General features: G+C 45.6%; 1 protein-coding gene and 1 pseudogene across 5 annotated transcripts; one reads left to right on the top strand and one right to left on the bottom strand.

Annotated features, from left to right (window-relative positions):
* Positions 1 to 537: 537 nt before the first annotated feature.
* Positions 538 to 18765, bottom strand: LOC101080142 (phosphatidylinositol-binding clathrin assembly protein-like). 5 transcript variants are annotated; one of them, XM_029847972.1, is made up of 19 exons: positions 17934 to 18765; positions 13192 to 13334; positions 12087 to 12162; positions 11758 to 11860; positions 10939 to 11032; positions 10754 to 10865; positions 10230 to 10336; positions 8878 to 8919; positions 7296 to 7381; positions 6792 to 6894; positions 6222 to 6355; positions 5798 to 5898; positions 5466 to 5579; positions 5155 to 5185; positions 4931 to 5072; positions 4476 to 4499; positions 4177 to 4233; positions 3958 to 4092; positions 538 to 3487 (listed from the first exon to the last, which is right to left on the bottom strand). In XM_029847972.1, the coding sequence occupies exons 1-19, from the start codon at positions 18061 to 18063 to the stop codon at positions 3473 to 3475; spliced, it is 1749 nt and encodes a 582-aa protein (XP_029703832.1). In that variant the 5' UTR covers positions 18064 to 18765; the 3' UTR covers positions 538 to 3472. The 5 variants fall into 5 exon arrangements, with proteins under 5 accessions (XP_029703832.1, XP_029703833.1, XP_029703834.1 ...); XM_029847973.1 differs by having other exon boundaries at positions 3958 to 4077; positions 17934 to 18063; XM_029847974.1 differs by having other exon boundaries at positions 6792 to 6855; positions 17934 to 18063.
* A 2288-nt stretch (positions 18766 to 21053) lies between these two features.
* On the top strand, positions 21054 to 22615 carry LOC101074508 (ras-related protein Rab-39B-like; annotated as a pseudogene).
* The last annotated feature ends 1682 nt before the right edge of the window (positions 22616 to 24297 follow it).

Raw genomic sequence — 24297 nt, 5'->3', positions numbered from 1 at the left:
TGGATGAAACTGCATAGACATGCGTTTCATTGGCATCACAACATGCTGTTTCTGTCCTGCTCTGGTTTCCAGCTGCCAGCTCAGTTGGCAAAGTAGCTTCAGAGACGCCTCATTATCAAACAAGTGAACTGCAGTTGTGACAGCCATTTTACTGGAGGTGCACTGTGAACAGCAGAAGAGGTTCGTTGCTAAAATGGCCCACACGATTGAGACGGATGCTGCTTGATAAACAGTTAGAGGGGTACTGGAGATATTCTTAACCTACTCTAAACATGGCCTTGGATTCAAACACACTCCGGCCTTTCAGGTTGCAACTGGCCAATTAAAGTTGAAGCTGCTTCTCAGCTCAGGAAACCAGTGTGCATTTGAGGAAAACTGCGAAAGACGTTTGCATGGCAACAGACAGGACGAGACTGGGCAAACACGTCAAGAACATGACACCACGACCAACACGTATTACAGTACTTTGTCTCTCAATCACAGCCTCCCATGATGCTGCTGGCATAGAACGTAAAGGAACAAGTGTTTGAACACACGTATTGAAAATAGCAACGCTTTAATAAAGAGCGATTTTTACAAGACTGCAATGTTTTAGCTAGCTAGGTGATCACTGGCATTGACATCCATGTCGTTTTACGTAGAAGTTACAGTAACTGCTTTGAAGTTGGATGTTTGCTTGCAAGTCGCATTCCTGCGCGTGAGGCAGCCTTCAAACAGTTACACACTTGATATCGTAAAACGATGATTATGAATGTCAATGAATGTTCATGTCCAGAGGTAAGTTTAAAAAAAAAAAAAATCTCATCTCAACATCGGTCGGCGAGAGTTCACACAATGGTCATGCGTTTACCGGACACACCAGCCAATAAAAAGACGACATTTAGTCATGCAAAAAAAGACAGTTTCATCGCTTCTAAAAACAAAAGGATGGGGAAAAAAATCCTTTTTGTGTTCTGATATCATCCATCCAAAGTGACCTTGAAAGAAGAAGCTGCGCTTTGATGATGACTTTGGTGCAAAAAATGTTCCTGTTTCGAAGAGGACAGACCCTGTCCTGTCCTCTTCCTTGATGAAGACACTCTTGGTATAGACCAGTTGTGATAGTTACTTTTGACCCCACCACCCCCACCCACCCACCAGACTCCTCCCTGCCTTCTCACGGAGGACACAAACATCAACCCCCCCTTCCCTGGATGGTGACACTTTAAAAATACAACCTTTCAAACACAGATACAGCAATAAGTTGTTCAACATACAGTACGTCATCCAATGGGGCTTTGATCACTTTACAGCGTGTACGTCTAAAAACACATGAACGGCTTTACCTATATACAGAGGACACAGTAACAGTCACAGGGTGGCCCAGGATACATCCGGCCGGGGCAATTAGCTGATGGGCAAATATCTGGGGGAGAAGTTGAGCAGAGTGGAAAAGAAAATCCCAAAATAATCCAAAGGTAAATTGTCTTCTTTGAGAAGGTCTGCCGGCTCAGTCACGGGGTCGGCGGGGGGCAGCTGCAGATCAAAGGTTGATGGTAAGGGGTTTACCTTTTAATTCGTGCTTGGATTCTCTGTCTGATTTTTGGGCCCTTGAGCTTTTCCTGATTATTCTTGAAATTTTGCAGCAGATGCTTCATCCTGGAGCCACCTTCAGCAGATGTTAGACAGACTGACACAGGTACAGTAACACACCGCTAAGTAAGGACACACTACCAGCTATGGAGAGACCCTAGAAGTCTCCAACTGAGGAACACGACCCAGTTTGTAGCCATCGTAATGCATGTGCACAAAAACACGCATACAGTACATGTACGTAGAACAAACACCACTTTAAAAAAACAAACTCCGAATGATTATTGCCCCTTTTGTCTGTACATCCCAGCAATGGTTTTAGATTTTTGTGCAGCAGAGCTTTGTCCCCTCTTTGAAGATTTTTGCTCTCTCTTTCTCTCTCTCTCTCTCCACACACACACACACATATATATATATATGTGTGTGTGTGTGTGTGTGTGTATGTGTGAGATATATATATATAGCCTGTCTGGGTCTGACTTGACTTTGGGTCTGCCAGAAAAGCCACATTAACATTTAGCATCTCATTAAAGCCTCTGGCTGTCTGAATCACTATCACCACTGCATCTGTTACAGGATCATGATGGACACATAATTACCATGGCAGCTCTTGTCCCTGTGTGACTCCTTTAGCTGACCTTTAGCTGTCCTTTCATAGCTACATTAACGCAACCCCCCGCCTTCCCGTTGTTAGCTGTGTCTCAAAGTCCCCCAAGTGGAAGTGAGACATATGCTGCTGTAATTATGCTCCTCCACTTTTTTCTGAAGTGTGAAGGACTTCACAGCGACTTCTTCTAGACAAGCTGAATGCAGCACACAAAGAACATCAGTTGGGGTTGAAATCGCTCAAGACTGAGAACAGCCCTTCTTAGAACAGCCGGGCTCTCTGTCGGGCTCTCAGTGCATTTCAGCTGCTTTTCGAGCAGCATGGAAACGGAACAGGCCATCCAAGTTAAGCAAAATGACTGTACACAAACTTGATGCAGACACACGATAAGAACACGACAGTAGGAGATAGCCTCTGAACTACCTCCAAATGATTGACATCGACAAGGTTACGTGATATTGCACAGGTGGGGGGGAATGGGGGGGCTAAAATAGACTTTATACAGCGAGTAGCAAAGTTAGTGTTAAGAGGTTTACATCCAAATGTGATGCCTGGGTCTGGCTCAGTGCTTTTATCAGTTAGTTCCAGTGCAGTAACACATTTGTATCTGCCAACACAGCAATGACATCAGGTACCAAAATAGAAATGCATGCACGCACACACGCACACACACACACACCAAAACTACTGTTCCACGCTGGATTCTGGACACAAAGTTGGCAACAATGAACAAACATGATCTTAAAAAGTCTCAGTAGATGTTGATGCTGATGCAGAGTGTTGAAATGTAGAAAAAAAAAGGTGGGGTCACATATTCAAATCCAGCACATCTCAAGTCTGGCGGTTGTTAACGAAAGACGGGGAACGCAATAAAAATCGCCTGCATAAACGCACGCCCTTGGCAAAGGTCACACTGAGTAAAGTGCCAGCAAACAATCCAGATCCCCCAAGACTGATGGAACGGTGGTGGTGGGGGTCACCTTAGGGACGGGGATCCCAGAGCTGTCAGTCAGCGCAGTGTCCTCCCGGGTCATAATTATCCTTTCAATTGGCGATTAAACCAAGGATGAGCGTGACTGATGCTGAGGCTGTTGGTGCCTCAACACAATAGATTTGATGACGATCACGAGCCTCATGTCGAAAGAGAGGAGACGAGAGGGTAGCAAGATTCAGATGCCCCCTCCCTTCTCATCAGCTCCATCCTTCCTGCAGCACTGGATGTGTTTTCTGTGACTCTTGCCCTCCATCCCTCCCTTTTCTGTCAGCTTTGTTGCCATAGTTACCACGCCGGCCCTACATGAAGTGCATCTGTAGAGGACACAAGGAGGGAGAGAATGAGACTAATTTATTTAAACTAAACAGCTTTTTAAGTGTGCCAGCTTCGATTGACCAGCCCGCCACCCCCTAGACTAGCAGAACAACCCATCCCCAGCAAGAGCGAGTGCTCACTAGGCCATCTCCTTATTCTTAGCTTGGGGCTAATTGATCAAAATACACTTGTTTGTTCTGCTGAATCTCACCACATTAGTATTCACAGCATTGTTGATAAAGGCAGCATTTGGCCAAATTAGAATGATTTGATCCTGAGGGACTCTGAGATGTCATTGGGAATGGTTGCAGCAGTTGGGATTCTTGGCTGTTTTGTGTTTTTGCTGTTGCAGATTTAAAGAAACAACTATTCTTTTGTTTTAACCTGTAAATAACCTGCTTATTCAATATTTACCCCCATCAATGGTTTAAACTCAAACAACTGATATGAAGCACTTCCCACTTTGTACCTGGGTCCCTGGTATGGGCCCAAAGGGGTTGGTGGGTCTCAGGACTGGCTGGTTGTACATAACAGGCTGTGGGGGCATCATGGGAACCCCCCCCATTTGATGACTCATCTGAGGAGGGAGCTTGTGAGGGGCAAACAACATGTGGAGAAGGAGACAGAATATAATCAGGTACAGAGCAGACAGGCCTTGCAGGGGCTGGGAGATAGGAGTGTGCCCTACCATTCCATACACAGGCACTTGGGGTGTTGTCATAGGAAAAGCCATTGGTGCTGGAGCCTGGCGGGATAAAAGACCACAAGTCTTAGTCTGGGCAAGAAAGTGACAGCAGTTCTGGTTCTGTCACAGTGTCTGAGATGTCTTCAAACATGTTCCAAACACCAGCGCCAGTGCAGCTTTATGCTGGAATCATCCTGTTTCCATCACAATTAATGTGATAGAAACCATCCAAATCAGATGTTCTGGATGCCTTCAGGCACAAAGGAGAGAATTTATTAGGAGGAGGGAAGAAAAGTACTCACGTAGCCAGTGTAGATCATCCCATTCTGTGGGAGTTAAAGAAAAAGGAATGAAAAAAAGGAATGTTCATGCTGAGGAGGTAAACTTTATTCATATGATTGGAACCAAGCCGCCACCTTCCTGAATGTTAAATGAGTGACTGACTGAGAGGCCAATCATTTCAAAATTTAACAGATGATCTCAGATTGAATAGAAGAGCGGTGTAGAAGAGTAAAGCTGAGCAGAAAGGACACACACCTTTAACAGTGGGAAAAAAGAGACTATTTGATCAATTTTAGGGCAAATTTACACCCGAAGGTGGATTGCAGCAGTTAACAAGCAATCATTCCTGGGAGAGTAACACCGACTGCTGTTACATCCCCTCGTCTGTCCAGAGATGCATCAGCTGACACAACAGGGGGTGGAGGACAGCCGCAAGTGGGACTAAAGCTGCATGTACCAAACATAAAGGCTTTACCATCTGAGGGACAGGCATGGGGGCAGGCGCCATGGGATGGGTGGCATGAGTCCAGTTGGTGCTGGTGCACATTGTCTTTGACTGCCAGCCGCCCCCTCCTGTCGGCTTCTTCTCCACCAGCTGGCTCCACTGGAGCTCTGGTCTGGGATTAAACAGGACAGGAGACAAATCAGCCTCCAGCCACACCCGAGTCAGGTTACCATCTGATGTCTTCCAAAACTCACTTTTTAGCTGGCGTCCCCCCAAACTGAAGGTCTAAAAGGAGGACAGAAAAATTTACCGTCAGCTGAGAGGGAAGGAAAGAAGGATGGCAGAAACAGTGATGGATGGAGGGATGGATGGAGTAACAGACAGAGAGAGGGATGAACGGACAGAGGTACGGATGGAGGGACAGACTGAGGTGTGAATGGAGGGATGGGTGGGAGAATGGAGAGAGGAACAGACAGAGGAATGGATGGAGGAACGGACAGAAATACGGATGGGGGGACAGACAGAAGAACGGTTGGAGGAACAGACAAAGGTACAGACAACTTACTTCCAACGAGGTTGGCTAATGAAGAGTCCAAGTCGCCCGGCAGCATTTTCCCACAGTGCAGTGGGGCCCCAGGACTGTGGATTTGGGGGGGGGGGGCTGGTTTTAGCAAGTCACCTGAAATTAAAGGTTGCCATAGCAACATAGGAGGAAAAAAGAAGTGAAATGAGTCAGGAGCAGGAAACAGCAAAACATCAGTGTCACAACACATCCTGGCATTATTCACCCATTACTGCTGCATTATACCATGTTTGTGTGTGTGTGTGTGTGTGTGTGTGTGTGTGTGTGTGGGTGGGTGGGTGAGTGTGTGTGTGCGTGTGTGTGCGCACATGCACCTCCCCAGGCGTTGTTGTTGTTGTTGGACACAGTGTGTGTGGTCTGGATGGGGCTGAAGTTGGGCTGCAGGGTGAACAGTTCACCACTCAGGTTTGCAACACTACAGGAAGAAAACGGCATCGGTGACTCAAAGGCTTTTCCTGAACAGATCAGCAAGGAACACACTTCAACTGTAAACATAAGATCAGTAATAAAGGGTTAATAAGCTACACTAATTAGTAATGAGAATGCTGATGGGGCGTCACCAGAGGGATAACAATTCAAAATGATTCTGAATTGAAGATCTTCATTAAAGTTAATATTCAGAATTGAATGGTTCTTTATTATTTCATTGTTTTAGCAAGCTGCCCTGATTATCTCTGTCCTTCAGCTTGACAGATGATCAAAGTGCTACTGCTGAGGCTCTTTGGAAGCTGGACTCACTGGTTGTTGACCGGTACGATGGTTGAGTTGGAGAACAGGTCTGTGGCTCCTCCGCTGCTGTGACCACTGCCCACTGACTGGGTGCTGGGCGACGCGTTGGGTGTCTGAATATCGTTCATCTTGTGGCCGTCATCCTGCGTAGTTTGTTGAAAGAAGCGTCGGTGGTCACTGAAAACCCTCCAGTCATATTTCTATGCTTCCTTTATCTCTTTTTGAATTGTTCTCAAGGTTTCTGCAGTTTAATGAAGAATACTGCATCTTTCTACATCAGACAGACAGGCAGGCAGGCAAGTATGCAGACAGACAGACAGACAGACAGACAGACAGACAGACAGACAGACAGACAGACAGACAGACAGACAGACAGACAGACAGACAGACAGACAGGTAGGCAGGCAGGCAGGCAGGCAGGCAGACATGCAGGCAGGCAGGAAGGCAGGCGGACAGGCACTCAGGACGAGCAGGTGGGCAGGCAGACAGGATGGACGGACGGGAAGACAGACAGACAGGCAGAGCAGCAGTCATCCCACCACAGGTGTGTTTTTGTATCAGCGTTGAGCTGTGTCTCACCTTGTGCTGCTGCAGTCTGTTGTCTTCTGTTTTGTCCTCAATACAGCTGAGAGAGAGTCCAGTGCTGGACAGAGAGGACACTGCACTAGACAAAGTGCTGGATCTAAGAGGGGGACACACATGCACGAGTCTGCAGCGTTCTTGACTGTAGCTGAAAGGTTCAAAGAGGAACTTCCAGTATAATAGATGTGCTGGTTTCAAGTTCCACACCCTTGTCAGGGTTTCTAAGAGCAAATGTGCGATCCTGATGATTCTGATGAGTCCATTTGGTACTTTTCACAAGTGAACAGTTTATGTAGTGTTGTCACTCAGCAGCTTTTTTTTTAAAGATTCTGTTCTAATTTGGTTTGGAATTCTGAACCAAATGTGCTGGGATGGAAACACAAACACTGGGTTGAGTGGGTGCAGATTACATCTGGTTGCCATGGTGCTGCTGTGGAGGTGCTGGAATATTGCACATCATTCCCCAAAACCGGCAGGAATGATGCATCACATTGGTGATACCTGCTGGCGATGGATAGATCCTTGAGCTTCCTGCCTTCCAGGGAGGCTAGATGCTGCTCCAGAGCCTCTAAGAGAGAACTGGGGGCCTGAGGAGGCAAAATGGGTTTGAGGAGGAGAAGTTAGAAGGACCACTAACTGAAACAGTTGGACACGCTGCTGTCTGACACTCCCATAATCTCATGTAAACTCTTACACACTAAGCAGGAAGAGATGTTAAGAATCCATCCTCAGATCTTAAAAATTGCTTTTTTTGCATTTGGTTTCATCAGGTTTAGTTGACCAACATGCACACATCAGCCTCAGATCATGCAGGCAGGACCGGCGGGTCACGACAGAGCACAGCCTCCTTCCTGCAGGGTCCAGGACCAAAACACCACAGACAAACCTCTGGAGCCTCTAATGAGCTCATGCACAAGCCAGCAGCACAAGTTCTCTCATAAACACACACGAAGGAACCACAACCCAGAAATCCAGAGTTAACTTGTGGTTTCCAGGGAAGCTCTGAATCAATTATTCATGACATTTGAAGAACAGATCACGCTCCGCTGGAAGCCGAGGAAGTTAACTCGGTGAGATGTAAACCTCTGGTGAACGACCAGGTGTACACATTCAGCAGATGGGTGGCACTATTGATCAAAAACAGAAAAGATGGATGAGTTGTGCATGTGACACCCTGGATTTCACCCAGACGTTTACATGCCAGCACCAGGAAACACGATGCAGACGCAACAAAGCAAAGAAAAGATTACTCAAATACTCATTTTAGGGGGGAAAGAGAGTAAAGTGAGAATTCTGGACACCCTTCTCCAGAGACATCTAGAATATTCTAGTTTGTTTGAAAGTAAAACACACAAATCTGGAGCTCAATGTGGTTGAACAAGGGCCTATAAGGTCTTCATGAGCACTACAGACATGCAGGTGAGTTTGAAAAGGCAGCACTGTGTCCTGATTAGAAAAACCTCTGAAGTTCATTTGGAGTTACTGGCATGATGTGTAGTGCTGATGAGGGCGTTATGCACACCTGTCCAAGTCAGACTTGCAGAAAACGACTCGATTAAAGCCATTCGCTGCTCTCCCCACAGCTAACGGGACACAAGTTTTCTTTGGGAAGATTATTGGAACACTGCTCATGAGGGCAAAAAAATCGGATTTGACACAGCTGACGTTTGTGTAACAAACCCTAAAAATGACGCAAAGTCCTACAAGTTCTGTGAAAAATACAATCCAGACTACTTTTATCTGCTTTTATCTCTGGACCTCATGAACGCTGCCTTCTCTTACCTCAGTGAAATTGGTGCTAAAAATGAGTCAGATATAAAAAAGGAGAGAATCCTGCAAATTGTGCTCAAAGCTACTCAGAGGCATCACTGATCCGTTTCTCTACTCTGGACTCACAGAGGAAAAGCAGAAAAACGGCAAAGGAGAGTGGAGAAGAGAGGAGGAGGAAGGGGGCAGCTGCAGTGTGGGCAGGTCTGTAGGGTGAGTAGGGAACGGGAGCGTTTAAAAATGAAGCATTATGGGATTGACTTGACTCTCAATACTGGTTGACTGAGTGGTTGATTGAGATGAGATGTAGACTGACCTGTGTGAGATCGGGGCTGTCGCCCTGATCTATCCCAACTCGCTGTGTCACAAGAAGGGGGTGGGGGAGGAGGAGGAGGAGGGCAAATGAAACCAAAAGAGAAACCCAATGTAGTAAAAAAATAAGGAACAAAAACATACAAAAAAGGAGGGAAGAGGCTTGTGAAGGAGGAAGAAGAGGAGGAAGGAGAAAGAAGAATCAAACCCGGGCATTCATTAATTCATGCAGTGGTTAGAGAGGGAAACAAAGGAAAGACAACAGGGAGGAGAGGAAGGGGGAGCATGCACACACTAACAAACACATAAACACACACTAAAAGGCTCTGAAGAGGCACATATAGGGGCACACACACAGAAACACACACACACACACGCACACACACACACACACACACACACACACACTGATATGAAGGCAGAGCACTGGGTGGCTGGCTGGCTGGCTGACTGACTGACTGACTGACTGACTGACAAGGCTGAGGGCAGACAACAGGTCACATGACGAAGAGGAAAGTAACATCCAAAACTAATGTTGACTTTTGAAAAGACAGAGAGGAGGACGGGGACACAGACAACACTGTTTTGGGTTAGACAGGTAAAATGAATGAGAGCTTAAAGTCAACATTATTCAGCTGCTCCCCAAACCTTCTTATTGATTATTGGAATGGGGGCTAGGGGAGAGAGAGAGAGGGAGGGGGGATATTTGGGGGTGGGGGTGGGGGTGGGGGTGGGGGGGTAAGTGAGCTGGGTTGTTCATGCAGTGCAGGCAGATGATCAGGCAGCACGTGAGGGTCCCTGGTCTGGAAGGCTCCTGAGAGGCTACAGCTCAGGCAGTAACCACAGTTAAGGAGTAAAACCCTCCCAGCACAGAAATTGCGGGAAATCAAGGGATAGAGATAAGAAGATTATGGGGAAGAGTCCTTCGGGAACCTGATCAGGTGACTGACTAAGAGTCCTTCGGGAACCTGATCAGGTGACTGATTCAGAGTCCTTCTAGAACCTGATCAGGTGACTGACTCCGGGAACCTGATCAGGTGACTGACTAAGAGTCCTTCGGGAACCTGATCAGGTGACTGACTCAGTGTAGTTTGGGAACCTGATCAGGAACCTGAAGAGGTGACTAACTCAGAGTCCTTCGAGAACCTGATCAGGTGACTGATTCAGAGTCCTTCTTGAACTTGATCAGGAACCTGATCAGGTGACTGAGTCCACAGGAATCAGCAGTCTGGAGCAAGTCTCCACAGTGTGAGCTGGATGGTTCCTCGACAGTTCAGATTGAGCTGGGAAACTTGCTCGGACTGATGTTCTGGCTGCTGCTCTTCCTGATTCCTCTCAGCACCACGGAGACCTTACCTCTGCCACCTTCAGGAACTCAGACAACTTGGTCATCCTGTTGAGGAAAGTCTTGTAGATTTCCAGGGCTTCTTTGCACTGGTTCTTCTTCATGTCAAAGTATTTCTCTGTGCATCACAAGAACATGTACAAAAGAATCTTTAGTACGACCAAATGCTGTAAGTCTGAATAATGTCATAGATAATTTTGGAAGGAAGAACTATATGAACTCCAGAGACATCGGTAGAAGGTTCTGGACCATTCCTCAATGTCTGTTTGAGCTTTGGATGAAATCTAAAATGTACTGGAAGCATCTCTGCTGCATCCACCTGAGACACAAATGTCCCTGCAAACATGCCTCTGCCCTACAAACGCTACTGTCAAGCCTCAGTCGTCACTCCAAACATCAACATTGAGCAGGGACTGCTCCTGCTCCAGTCCAGCTTCGAGATGGTAGTGGAGCTGTCTTTGACGAAGATGGAGTCCCACTCAGATGTTTCACTGCATGAACACAAACAGTCCTGACCCAGGACCCCAGGACTCACCCAGCATGTTGATGACTCCTTCATTGTAGGCCGCAAAAAGGCGAATGGAGTCTTTGAACAGCAGCATGAAGGCTGTGTTGATCACGCCATTGGTCAGCTCATTGGAGTTGGGCTGAGGAAGGGAAAAGTGTGAGATGAAGCAGGTCCAGATCAGAACCATGGCTGCTCTTTTCCTGCTCTTTTACCTGGAAATCCAGCAGCGCATCTAGCTGGTTCTGTATTGTGGGCAGAGTTTTAATTAACTTCTCAGTGTTCATTGTGCGCATCACACCATCGGCCCTGGCGGAAGGACATGCAACAGCAAACAGGCGTGAAATGGGCAGAGAGTGCAGGTTTGATACCAGTCCAGGTCTTATACGTCCAGGTCGCATAGTCTAGGTCTGATACCAGTACAGATTTGTACAGGTGTGATACCAGTACAGGTCTGATACCAGTACAGGTCTGATACAGGTGCAGGTCTGATACAAGTCCAGGTGTGATGCCAGTACCGGTCTGATGCCAGTGCAGGTCTGTACAGATCTGATACCAGTCCAGGTCTAATGCCAGTCCAAGTCTGATACCAGTGCAGGTCTGATACAGTACAGGTCTGATACCAGTCCAAGTCTGATCCCAGGACAGTTCTGATACCAGTACAGGTCTATACAGATCTAATACCAGTGCAGGTCTGATATGAGTACAGGTCTGATACCAGTGCAGGTCTGATACCAGTCCAAGTCTAATACAGGTGCAGGTCTGATACAAGTCCAGGTGTGATACCAGTACAGGTCTGATGCCAGTGCAGGACTGATACCAGTCCAAGTCTGAAACCAGTTCAGCTCTAATACCAGTACAGGTCTATACAGATCTAATACCAGTGCAGGTATGATATGAGTACAGGTCTGATACCAGTGCAGGTCTGATACCAGTACAGGTCTATACAGATCTAATACCAGTACAGGTCTGATGTCAGTGCAGGTCTGATACCAGTTTATATCTGATGCTCAGACGTGTTTGCAGATCGTTACCCTCTCTTCATCTTGGTGAAGTCCACGGCTGCTGTTCTGTAGGATGTTGCTTTTTCGTTCAGGTAACGACTGTAGCGTCTGATGAAAGTGGACATTTTATACCCTGGAAGACAGACAGGGGGCACTGCAGTTAAAACACGCATTACAAGACCGCAAACTCTCTTTCCATTTGGCAACATTCACTACCCCAAGGCTTGTTTATTGTCTTTTTTTAAATTCCGAACAGCAGCTTTAGAGCTCCTGGACTTTAAAATGAGCTTATTGGGGCAAAGAGACTCCAACATAAAGTCACTGCTTGGTTTACGAGCATCCAGACGGCCTTAAATCACCTTGTAGCGCCGCCTTATCGAGGAAGTTGTTGAGGTTGAACAGCGCATTTCTGGAGGCGACGTACTGCATCAATCTCTGGAAGATGGAAGATAGAGAGTTAGTGTCTCACCTGAAGGTTTACCTGCCAACACGTTCCATCTGATACTCTTTTACACGTTTAAATCTGCCTCCTTGTCCTCAGTTAGCGATTTTAAGTCTCGTGGCTGTGGAAAAACGGCAAAATAGCAATAATCTTTAGAGTAAAAGATCTATAAGCTGTATAAAACCCACTTGGTAACATTTATAACATCCCTAGACTCAGTTTTAGTAGCATTCAAAAGTGGAAGAAGAGTTGCATTTTTGGTTTTTCCCCAATCAGGTCAAAGCTGAATGGTTGACAGATACTCCAAAATATGGCGACTTTTGTTGATCGCTGTGTTTTTAAACGCAGCCTGACTCTGCTGTGGTCTTTAGAGTGCTCTGATATTCCTGTTGTGTGAGTAAATGTGGCTGCTTTTTCATGTCGACCATCCAAATGTCAGCCGGAGACCTTGTCGCTCCTCATCTGACACGAAGAAGATGCATCAAAGAAACACGCTTCAAGGGAGAGGAATCGCTACAACCTAGCAAGCAAAATGTCAACACGCAGAGTGAGTGATTAGCAAACTCACTATCTTGCAGTATTTGTGTGTGTGTGTGTGTGTGTGTGTGTGTGTGTGTGTGTGTGTGTGTGTGTGTGTGCATAAGCCCACAGAACAAAGATGCTGGTTGTAATGACATTTTTGTTGTATTTACAGTTTTTCACCTGTTGCAAAACTAATTTATCTATGAATTATTACAGAGGTTAATAGATTGATCTTTAATTTAGTAAGATTCCATCATGGGTCCAGAACACAAGATTTTATCATTGTTATTCAAAAATGGGACAAATCCCCATATTTATTTAACACATTCTTGCTAAGAATCTAAATGAAGTGAATGTTTTTATCCCAGGCAGACAGTAGTTAACTCTCGTTAAATCAGTTAATAGCTGAGAACTATTATTGTCATGGAAGATAATAAACATCTGAATTTGCCCAGCATGGGTGTGAATGCTGAAGCTTGTGGCCGTGCCTGGGGGCTCACCTCGTTGCCGTACATCATGAGGTGGTGGGTGGTGATGAGCGCTTTGAAAACCACAATCCAGCTGTTGCTGGAGGTGCGCTCCAGCAAGGTGTCTGCCAGGTGGGGGATGCTGACGTTCAGCTCATTGGTGCAGTGAATCAGGTCTGGGGGGGGCACAAAACAGAGAAGCATGGTGTAAATGCAGCAGCTCTATGGCAACACTCAATCGGGATTTAGAACCGCCCAGATGTTGTAGGTTGAGTCCTCATGAACCAACACACATGTGTTTTAACTCCATTAATACAGGCATCCAAATAAAGGAAAAACGGATTATTTCACATAGGGGCTGTTCACACAATGGGAACCAATCAGGACAGGATACGCTATCACCTCAGAAGAGGAGATGGAGCATTTGAGCTGGTTACTGATGCATGATCAGAGGTGAGATCTGATACCGTCAAACCCAGAATCGGCAGCAAAATCAACAGCAAAATCACCAAAAGGCACCTAATTGCTTCAAATCTCTAAAACTTCAATAAAAAAGAAAGCTGAAATACAAACAAGCGGCTTTCTTTTTTATGGTCTTCACATGCTCACTGAAGAAAATCTGGGATCTTTCCAGTAGCTGTAAATGACAGAGAAGTGAGAGGATGGAGAAAAGAGGTAGAATTACTGCAATTATCCCACAATTACTGGGAGTTGTTACCTGCTAATTCAATCTCAAACTGTGACAACAGTAGTGTTAAGTCATGACGCGTCCATTGTTAATGGTTTGTGTATTTTGTCTGGCTCAATAATTAATAAGACCATATTGATTCTGACTAACTAATGTTTCTTCTACAGAGGAAGAGCACACACATTCTAGAAAAGCTTTGACGGCATTATAAAAGTGGAACTATGGTCCACAGTCTGGGAGGTAAATAAATCAACTGTTGGAAGCTTCACTGCTCCCAGCAGGGATTTTAAGCTTAGCCTGTTAGCGGCTAAAGTTACATGGGGAACATGTGTAACAATGCTAGTGCTAGTGCCTTAGATCTGAATGACTGCTGGCACATCTGCTAAGGAAGAGTTTGCTCATATCTTTTCATTCTTAATGATGTAAATAATGTCAGCACGCTGCTGAAAAACTGGCAAAATGGCCCTATCTCCATCTTTTAGCAGCTGTGTCATTTTGCAGAACGCGTCGCTGCGGCAGAGCAGAAAGGAGCTTGTTGAAAGCAATATTTTAGTTGTCAAGCTGCTGCCTGTCTATAACCACACACACAATGGTTTCTGTGTTGGACCCACCTGTGTTGCTGTGTGTGGTCATTCATCAGCTAAGATGCTAGCAGTGACCCGTGCCAGTGTCAAAAAGCAGCATTTGATGAACTATTGACAGGGTGATACCAGCTGGGATCATTGATAAGCTGCAGTCCATGAAGGAAAAAGTGCATAATCAATTATATTATTATTTCAAATCAATAGCATGATTAGAAATAAGATTGATGAATGCTTGTACGTGGGTTAAAGAAATAAACAGGTTCAAGGGCTCGACTTTGGATGAAGTGTCAGTTTTGTCATGTGGAATTCAGATGAAATTTAATCAATCAATCAATCAATCAATCAATCAATCAATCAATCAATCAATCAATCAATCAATCAATCAATCAATCCATCAATCAATCAATCAATCAATCTTTATTTATATAGCATCTGTTACAATCAAAATTGTTTCTAGGCACTACAGAATCCCAGGGCCTGACCCCCAACAAGCAACAGTGGCAAGGTAAAACTCCCCTTTAACAGGAAGAAACCTTGAGCAGGACCACGCTCATGTAGGGGGACCCTCCTGCTGATGGATGGCTCGGTAGAGAGGGAGAGGAGAAGGAGGAGGACAGGTAGAGGAGAGAATAGGCAGAGATCAGGGAAATACATCATATTCATTAAAACAAACTGCCGGTCAGCGGGGTCAGAGGTCAGTAGGTCATTTAAGATCAGAGCAACTTAAACATACGTAAATGTGAGAGTTTAAACCGATGAAACTCTGGTGGAGCTGATCTGTCCTGTGTGTCTCCGCACTGTAGAGCACCCAGAGGTCCACTGGAAATGTATCACAATCACAACAAGGACACCCAACTAGACATATTTCCAGTTGACTCAGAACTTACTGCGGACAAGAAGGTCGTTTCTGGTCTGATTACTCTTGCGCGTGTGATAAATCCGCCTCCTGTCACCGAACGCTCCACTATCTCAGCCATACACGAGCCACAGCCAAACCCCATTACTCTCTCTGTCATGCTCATCATTTGCTATGGAGCTGGTAAATAATCAGCATTGGCCGTTTGTGTCATCGTCCACTCTGTCAAGGTCATGATATCATATGGCAACAAAAAATGGGGACCCCCATTTGAATAGCATTTGATTTATCGTGGTCTACCTTTGGAGAAAGGGCCAAGTGATGTCCTTGTTGTCATTCTCTTCAGCCTTTACCCACATCTACGGCTCTGTCCCGAGGATCACTGAGCTGCTTCTGCCTCATGTCAGCTACTCTAAAGGCTTGTGTGCAGCTTAGACTGTAACTTCCTGATGCCCCCCCTACACACACACACACACATTTACTGCCGCACGCCATGAAATAAACACCAACTGGAGGAAACATCGTCTGGAAAACCGAGCAAACATTAGAATCGCAGTGTTACCGAAGCTTGGAAATTTGCGAAAAAAAGCACAACCCTCAAGGTTTTCTGCACCTTCTTATGACAACAAGACCACCTGTGATGACAGAGTGGAGCATCTGTTGCAGCAGATGATGATGAGACTCATTGATGAGCCTCAATGAGCATGTCAAATTCAGCTGAATCCTCATGTGCAGACAGGCCCTTCCTCATCATTCCTCCTCACCTCCAGAACATCTTGGACCACCTACGGCCCTTCCTCAACATTCCTCCTCACCTCTAAAACATCTTGGACCACCTACAGCCTTTCCTCAATGTTCCTATTCAGCTCCATAACATCTTGGACAGCCAGCAAGGAACATTCATGTTCTGCAAAAACCAGTAGTTCTTTTGTTTGTTTGTTTCTGAGAAAGTTGGAAGAAAATCCAACGTGACACTAATTTCTGCTCCTCCTCCTGAAGCGGTGAACACCATCCTGCTAATGTCTCAAATGCCTCTCATGGCCTGACATTGTCACACTGATGTTCCTTTTGGTTTACCTGCAGAAGTGTTTTGGTTTCAGAACCTGTTTGTAGAACGTGCTTCTCGCTGGGCAGGAAGAAGAGATCACCCTCAGACTGCTAAAATAAAACATTTGCTAAGGGTGGTCAGTGGCGCCAGAACGCCACACGTTACTCCATCAGCCCCCAGAACCAGAACCAGAGGCAGCTGGGAGCATAAGTGCCTCATAAAATCACCTCTGCAGTAAACTGACCCACTCTGAGAGAAACCTAATTGTCCTTGAGAGCGCTGATGTGGCGCCTTTTAGAATCTAGCTGATGGATAAAGGTTTGCCATGTAAATGTTCTGGGTGTATTTTTGGACCCTTTTGACATTTCTGAGACTTCCCACTGGTGGTGGAAGGAGCTTGGCATCCTGGCTGAACTGAAGGTCTGCTACCGTCTGTTAAAACAGTCACTTCAGACCTTTTACCAGCAAACACCCATTATGTTCCTGTCACTGGTAAAGACCTTGAAATATGATTTAAATTACTATAGCTGAGCTTCAGACTGGGTGGTGCTAATGGAGAACTGTCAGCATGACGCAGGCGTAAAACAATCAGGACTAGATAACCCACATCCCTACCCGGACAGCCGACTGAAGCTCAGCATTAATCTGCTGAGGAACCTTTCCTCCCCAGCAGCATCATGACGTCAGGTTCTTCCTGAGTTCCTCTTAACGTGGCGGCAGTAGTGGGACGCAGGCAGTTCCTGTGGGGCAGCATGCCCCCCACTGCCAGACTGCTGACAGCCTGGGTGTGGAGCGCTTTGGCAAACATCTGATGCTCTGGCTGATTACCTCTTGAGCCCTTTTACTTCACACCCCCACCAGCAACTCATTTCGCTGGGTCTGCCTGCCTGTCTGTCTTTCTGTCTACCTGCCTGCTCACCGGCCTGCCTGTCACCATGTCTCCTCAGCTCCTGTGTGACCATGATGAGCTGCAGAAGCCCCCGCTTGGGGTGTCCAGCATGTCCATGTGAATGTCCCTCTGCTCTGCCTGGTCCTGGCTGTGCTGCAGCTCTCACACCATGGTAACCAGCTGAGTGGAGGCAGAGGAGCTGTACTGACACCAGCATTGGATTTGAACACCTTCTCGGTCTCTCTGCATCTCCAGCAGCTCTGACAGCAGCATCAAGCTCATTACTGCTTATAACACACCTGGAGACATGACACTGAACTTGAATCCGGGATGAGAAAAAACGCGCATCCCGTTCTGGCCACTTCCTGCGTCCCCGGAGGATTGGAGCTACCGCTGATAGTGGCGTTAATGGATGGGCCCTCAATGTAAAGCCGCTGGTTGCACCATTATTAGCCCCTAGCAACGTGTTCTGTTTCCCTAAGTGACATGCACAGACCTGAATAATCGTTTTACAGCAGCCGGAGTGCGGTCTATGGGAATGTGACGGTGCCTCGTCAAAGGAACGGGCCGGATGAGAGGGAAGGAGGGGGGAGGCAAAGGGAGAGAGGGGGTGCACTAGATGCTGTTCATACAAGCTGCCCTTTGTGAGGAAAGACGGCGGCGGCTTGCTTAACGCATGCACGATATGTACAGTAAAAGGTTTAACCTACAGTCAAGGTGTTTCTTCTTGGGTCCGCTGACTTCGTGCGTCGTGGCCTTGCAGACGGCTTTGCTGATGGCAGAACCGGTCATGCTGTGCTGCGCGGCGGCGATCCGGTCTGTCAGAGACTGTCCCGACATGTTTCTGAGGAGGAGGTGGTGCTGGTGCTGGTGGAGGAGGAAGAGGAGGCAGGCGGTGCGATGGTCGAGTGGTGGGGGGAACCGGGGCGGATGATCAAAATGTCTTTAGCGGCTGCAGGGAGGAGGGTAGTGCCCTCTGCGAGTAGGAGGGGGAGGAGGAGGTGGTGGTGGAGGAGGTGGAGGAGGAGGAGGGCAGCAGCGTTCACCGGTGAGAATCCGATGGGAGAATTCATGCGGCGGCTAAATAAACCAGCAGACGGTCAAACACAGGCCAGCAGCTAAAAATCAGTCGACGGCGTCATGATGATCCCGAGAATAAGATGCGGATCTCTGTCAGGAAAAGTCAGTGATATTGAGCTTTAAATCAGAGGACAGCACAATAAATCCCTGAAAAAGCTGCTGCCAGCGGCGGGCGAGCGGATCCAAAATGGCAAAGAATCAGATCTATGCGGCATCGCCCGCAAGGAGGCTTCGTGTCCCTCAGAGCCGATATAAAAGCATTGTCCTTTGTGGGTTTTTGGCTGCCCTTCGGCCGGTTTCTCCTCTGAATGTGTGCAGGCACCTCTCTGACGTGCACGGCTCCCTGCGCTGCTGCATCCAGCCTCGGCTGCTTTGATTTTTTTTTTTTTTTTTTCTCTCCTCACAAAAGGGTGTTTTTCTGTGGTGAGGTTGCCGATAGGCCAGCCCCGATCTTTTTTTGTCACTCAAACTTGTGTAAAATGGCAGTAGATGAATCAGGTGACAGCAGGAGGAGGCCGCTGCGGCTCCGAAGAGGGGGTCTTAAAGCAGAAGGCTGCATCATCACACGGGAGGGGGGGGTTGATGAGATTCTATACAATCGATTTTCAAGGAGCAGTAGATGAAGGAGGCTATTGGGGAGATTGTGTTAGTGACGAACATGTGAGGAAAAGCGATGAAAATGTTGTGAATGTAATCTTGTATATTTGAAGGAACTCTTCTATATTCTAGCATCATTCTATTGCAGCAATATTACCCTGACCACACACACACACGCACGGACAGACAAACACACACACACACACCTTTGATATAACACACATCCCCCAGCAGAGTTTGAGCCCCACTTCATCAGACTGTCTATTCCAATCCAGACTATAATAAAATCAGCAACATTTGATTATTTTAACATGTTAATTCCACCTTTAAAACGTCTCTTTGACTCAGTTCAGGTGTCGTCCATGGCGACTGCACATGTGAGCAGAATATTGTTCAGCTTCACATCCTGTTTGTTTCCCATCATCATTTCACACACGAGGAGCAGTGGAGGAGCCCCTTGGTGGCTCTGGGGCCCCCAGGGTGCTGGGCTCCCGCTCTGGGGACTTTGGTTGGTCACCAGGTGGTTTGCTGCCTCCTGGATGTTGGAGTCTTCCTGCAGACACTGAAGTCCCCTGTTGTTCTGCAGGGTGATCATTTCCCTCTGCACATGGGGCACCGCGGATCGGATGTAGCAGCATCAGCTAACAGCTCGGATCCAGTCAGACCAAATGTTGCCGCATTTTTCTTTTTACTAAATAATTTAGGGGCAGATTATGTTTTCTTAAATTACTTTTACTCCTAATGTAATGTCAAACCGAAAAATACATCAAAAGGATCTCACCTGTCTGATTTTGGTGTTAAGCTAATGAGAAACTAATGTGTGAGCTTTACTGTTTACACACTAGTGTCTCCCAGAGACGAGACAAACTTGGTGCTGACCTCAGACCAGTCTCTGGAAAATGAAGTGTCTACATAATTTCCTTACTGGTTTTGGCTCTTTTCTCATTAACAATGTTGGCAGACAGGATTTGTGTGTTTGAGTTCTCATAAATGCAACCAAAGGCCTATTTTCATCATTAGTTCATGGTCCACTATTGAAATCCCCTTTTCTCACCTTTGCAGAGGTTTTGAACAAGTTGACAAAGCAGAAGGTGTTGAGTTTAAGCAGACACGCATCTCGGTCCCGAGTCACCTGAGCATAGATGGCTGTAAGCTTGTACAACTATCACTTCAGCACCGCCTTGACGTTGGAAGTTATGGTGACATCCGTCAGCGCTCCTTCTGGTAGTAAATGCGGGTCATGCTCCCACACCCCTGCTGGCCTGGACATTGCATAATGTTAGTATACCATGACACAGACACATACGCAAACACACACACACACTGAGTGTATAATTTAGCATTTGGATCCACTTGCTCTGGTAGCAGGCAGAAGTCAGCCTGTTTCAACGTGACTATCAACTTCTGACGCAAATGCGACGGGATGCTGCGTTCAAAGACCGGCAATCAATGCACTTTTATTTATATATAAACCAGGCCATGAACGCGTCGGCGTAGCAGGAGGACCGTTGCTGCGCTTCGCTGCGTGCAGTACGGTAATGATGCTGGAGCTGGTGATTTGTTTACGCGAGGTGCTGCGGCTCCCCGCTGCATTTTCTTCCGTGGATGGGAAAAGCAAACTGGTCTTCCCACATTAACCCACAGCTCAGTCGGATCCCCGCTGCTATCAGGTGTTCAGGTTGAACATGAGGCCTTGTTAGTGTGATGCATCCTGTGGCTGCCAGGAGTGAAACAACAGCTGCTTCTCTGGAGGATCATCTTTAAAGTACTGTCATCAATATGGGCTTTGAAAACCTGAGGCTTTAAGGTAGGCCTTGGCCAAGCAATAGTTTGTGCTTTTATTATGATTTAAGGATTGTGCAAGCCTTACACGGCCTTCCTCTGGCCGAGACCCCCCTTGGCTTATTCAAGGCATTTTTGTGTGAAAACAAACAATCTCCAGTCAACGTAACTCCATCAGTGTTTAAGGGGTGGGAGGGGAGTGGCCTTGCCCTCTTTCCTCTAGAGATATTAGATCAGCAAACTGTAAATCACAGAAAGGTCTGAATAATTGATGCAACCAACCTTTAATCTGTGCTTAAACACATGTGTTTAGTTTACCATCAATAATGAATTTGAGCATGATACAACATAAAACATACATCCTCAAAAATTAGATGTTTAATCCTCAAAGATATGAATTAGCCATTGTTCTGTTTTATACAGTTGATGATGGGGTTTTTTTGGTTGTTTTTTTTTTTTTTTCCAAAGATTTGACCTGCGGGGAGTCATGGAGACTATATGGCTGTATCAGTTCTGCCTGATTGTTGTCGGAGACTCCATAGTTGGCAAATTGTGTCTGATCCGTAGGTTCACCGAGGGTCGATTCGCCCAGGTGTCCGATCCCACTGTGGGGGTGGACTTTTTCTCCCGTCTGGTGGAGAGCGATCCGGGCAAAAGGATCAAACTTCAGATCTGGGACACTGCGGGTCAGGAGAGGTTCAGGTAGTGATGTCTCTATTCATCGTCGCTGAATAAAACAGTGGAAGTGAGGTCGGTCTCTCTGTCCGTCCGTCCGTCTCTCTCTCTGTCTCTCTGTGCATCTGGACAGGTCAATCACTCGAACGTACTATCGTAACTCAGTTGGTGGCCTCTTGCTCTTCAACAAAAAACGTCCAAAACGTCCACAACTGGTTGGAGGAGGCCCAAAGCCATGTCTAGCCTCACACCATTGTGTTTCTGCTGGTCGGCCAAAAGTGTGACCTGGAGGCCCTGCGGCAGGTCACCGGCAGGAGGCCGAAAAGCTGGTTGGGACCTTCAGGATGTGCTACGTGGAGACCTCAGTGTTGGACGCTATCAACGTGGAGAAGGTCAGATAAAAATAATAATTCATACTTCATGACATTAAGGTCTCCGTGGTTTGAAAATACCAAATGATTTTGCTTTTTGAATTATTTTGCGATTCCCTCTTTATCTTAAGGCCTTTGTGGATCTGACAAGGGACATCTTCCTGCTAATCCAGAGCGGAGACATCAAAATCCAGAATGGCTGGGAGGGTGTCAAGAGTGGATTTGTCCCCAACATCATACATTCTTCTGAGGAGGTCTCCAAGGGAAACCACCAGTGCTTGTGCTGATTGTGTAATGAGAGCTAGAGATCTTTGATATCTTAGGACTCTACACAATTTTTATATGTAAGATGTTTTTCTTCAGTTGTGAAATATTCTGTTGATTTTCCTTACAGTTGTGGAAGCACAAGAAGTATCGTAACCCTCAACTGTTCTGTGTGCCTATGTGTGAGACTGTAATATCCTTTTTATCTGAAAACTAACCTTCAGCTTTATTGCACTTTTGGCCTTTTCTGATGTTTTCTTTGTGTCAACATTCAGGATTACTTGTGCAGTTATTAAGCCTCCTTCACTCCGTGCAGATGTGAAAATAGTTGTAATATTTCACAACTCTTTGAAATGACTGAGTCTGAGATTTTTACTGATTGTACTGCACTAATATCTAAGTGACTTAACTGGTTTTGAGAACAAGGGATACTGAATGAAGGTCTAAACGAACCAATGTTTTCCATACGGTGTTTGGAGGACTGCAACATGGAGAAGTTTGCACTGTGAAAAAAGTTTTTTTTTTTAACTGAAAGAAAAAAATGCTCTCCGACAGCCACCACCACAGTTTTAAATGTCCTGTTTGGGCCCGTTGAATTCCACATAAAACGCGTGTTCACAGTCTGCTGTATTCATTTATTTCATATCAAGATGATTGCAGTCGCAAAGCCAAACTATATCAGTAGGTGGCGACACAGCGCTGCTACAGCAGTGACCACAAGAGAAAAAGAGTCGAAGAAGAACTCCTGAGCAAAACTATTCAAGTGTGTTTAGAAAATAATTAATCTTATATAATGGTTAGAAGACTATAAACACAAAAATTGGCTGACATAAGAAGACATATTTATACCTTCGGAAATCATGAATGATCATGTGGAAAACTGGCAGCAATCGCGAGGAAGTGGACAGACGCAAGGCCTGGTGCTAATGCTAGCACCTAGCCTCTAAAAGTTACAAACCGGCTGAGTCAATTTGCGATTGAAGTGTTTCGTCCGAATAAAGTTAAACTCAGGATTAATACTGCCTATTTTAAGTGGAATAAATATCTTTACATTATTTTAAATACCCATTACCATCACCTGTTAAAATGTTTTAAATATTTATTTGTGGAGGGGAAATACAGAATCACAAAACAATATTTGTGCTGGAAAAAACAACCAAACTTCTACTACATCATTTCAAAGCATCAATTTTGCCGTTACAGGTTTATTTTATCACGTTAAATATAACGTTAACTATACACAACTAATAGTGTATTATTGTGGTACAATTTTTTTTTGTATGTGGTTCTGTGCTTTGTGCCTCTCCTCTCCTCTCCTCTCCATTCTATCCTCTACCTGTCCTCCCCCCTCTCCCCTCTCCTCTCTCTCTACCCAGCTGGCCATCAGCAGGAGGGTCCCCCTACATGAGCCTTGTCCTGCTCAAGGTTTCTTCCTGTTAAAGGGGAGTTTTTCCTTGCCACTGTTGCTTGTTGGGGGTTAGGCCCTGGGATTCTGGAAAACGCCTTGAAACAATTTTGATTGTATAAGACGCTATATAAATAATGATTGGTTGAGATTGAGGTAAAACTTTCTGAAATCGAAATAAATAATCAAATGTGTCGAGTAAAAATGTAATGCCTAGTAAATATTTAATTTTAAAAAGGAAGAAAAATGTACAAAACTAAAGAAAACCGCTTTTTCATTATTTGAGTCTAAATCTGAGCTGGCCAGTACTCAGTAGGTTTCACTACCTTTAACTAATTAGTTTGGAATCAATGACAAAGTTGACTGTTTCTGTGACTCATGTGTGTCATGACTAAATAATGTTTGGTCAGATGAGTAAATAACTAAATGATTTATAAGTAAATAAATGATTCAACCAGCTGTTAGAGCATATATCACATGTGGCCACTGGAGGGCAGCAGTGCATGGTCAAAACATTTACGTACTGAAATGCAAATTTGAGGAATTCATTTAAAATACTTTAAAATAGAAACGCTTAATGTTAGTGTAAAGAAGTTCCGCTCCTGCCTTTAGTCCTTTACATTACAGCTTTAACTGTCAAGATTGAGCAAAATTATTATTTTTTTAAATATTACAACATATATAATATGCAGATGTTATATTTTTTAATTTGTAGCATCTAAAGAAACTTCACTCTTAGTTTTCCAAGTTAATGAGGTGTTATTTTGCCCCCCAGCACCAGCTTTGAATCAACATGATTTTTAATTTTTAAAAAGATTGTAAAGAGTCACATGCACTCCATTGGTGACCAAGGTTATTACCGGTAAAAATAAATACCGGTACATATTTAAATCAGGCCAA

The sequence above is a fragment of the Takifugu rubripes genome, chromosome 15, assembly GCF_901000725.2.
Source record: "Takifugu rubripes chromosome 15, fTakRub1.2, whole genome shotgun sequence".
Taxonomy (NCBI): Eukaryota; Metazoa; Chordata; class Actinopteri; order Tetraodontiformes; family Tetraodontidae; genus Takifugu; species Takifugu rubripes.
The sequence above is the reverse complement of the archived record's forward strand: the minus strand, read 5'-3'. Positions and strand labels throughout refer to the sequence as shown.

Excerpts from the sequence above, each read along its gene's own strand:
- LOC101080142 (XM_029847972.1), bottom strand. The coding sequence starts at position 18,063 with ATGTCGGGACAGTCTCTGACAGACCGGATCGCCGCCGCGCAGCACAGC. Across the intron at positions 6,895-7,295 it reads GATCTATCCATCGCCAGCAG|ATCCAGCACTTTGTCTAGTG; the intron begins GTATCACCAATG and ends TCCCCCTCTTAG. Across the intron at positions 5,580-5,797 it reads CAACAACAACGCCTGGGGAG|GTGACTTGCTAAAACCAGCC; the intron begins GTGCATGTGCGC and ends CTTTAATTTCAG.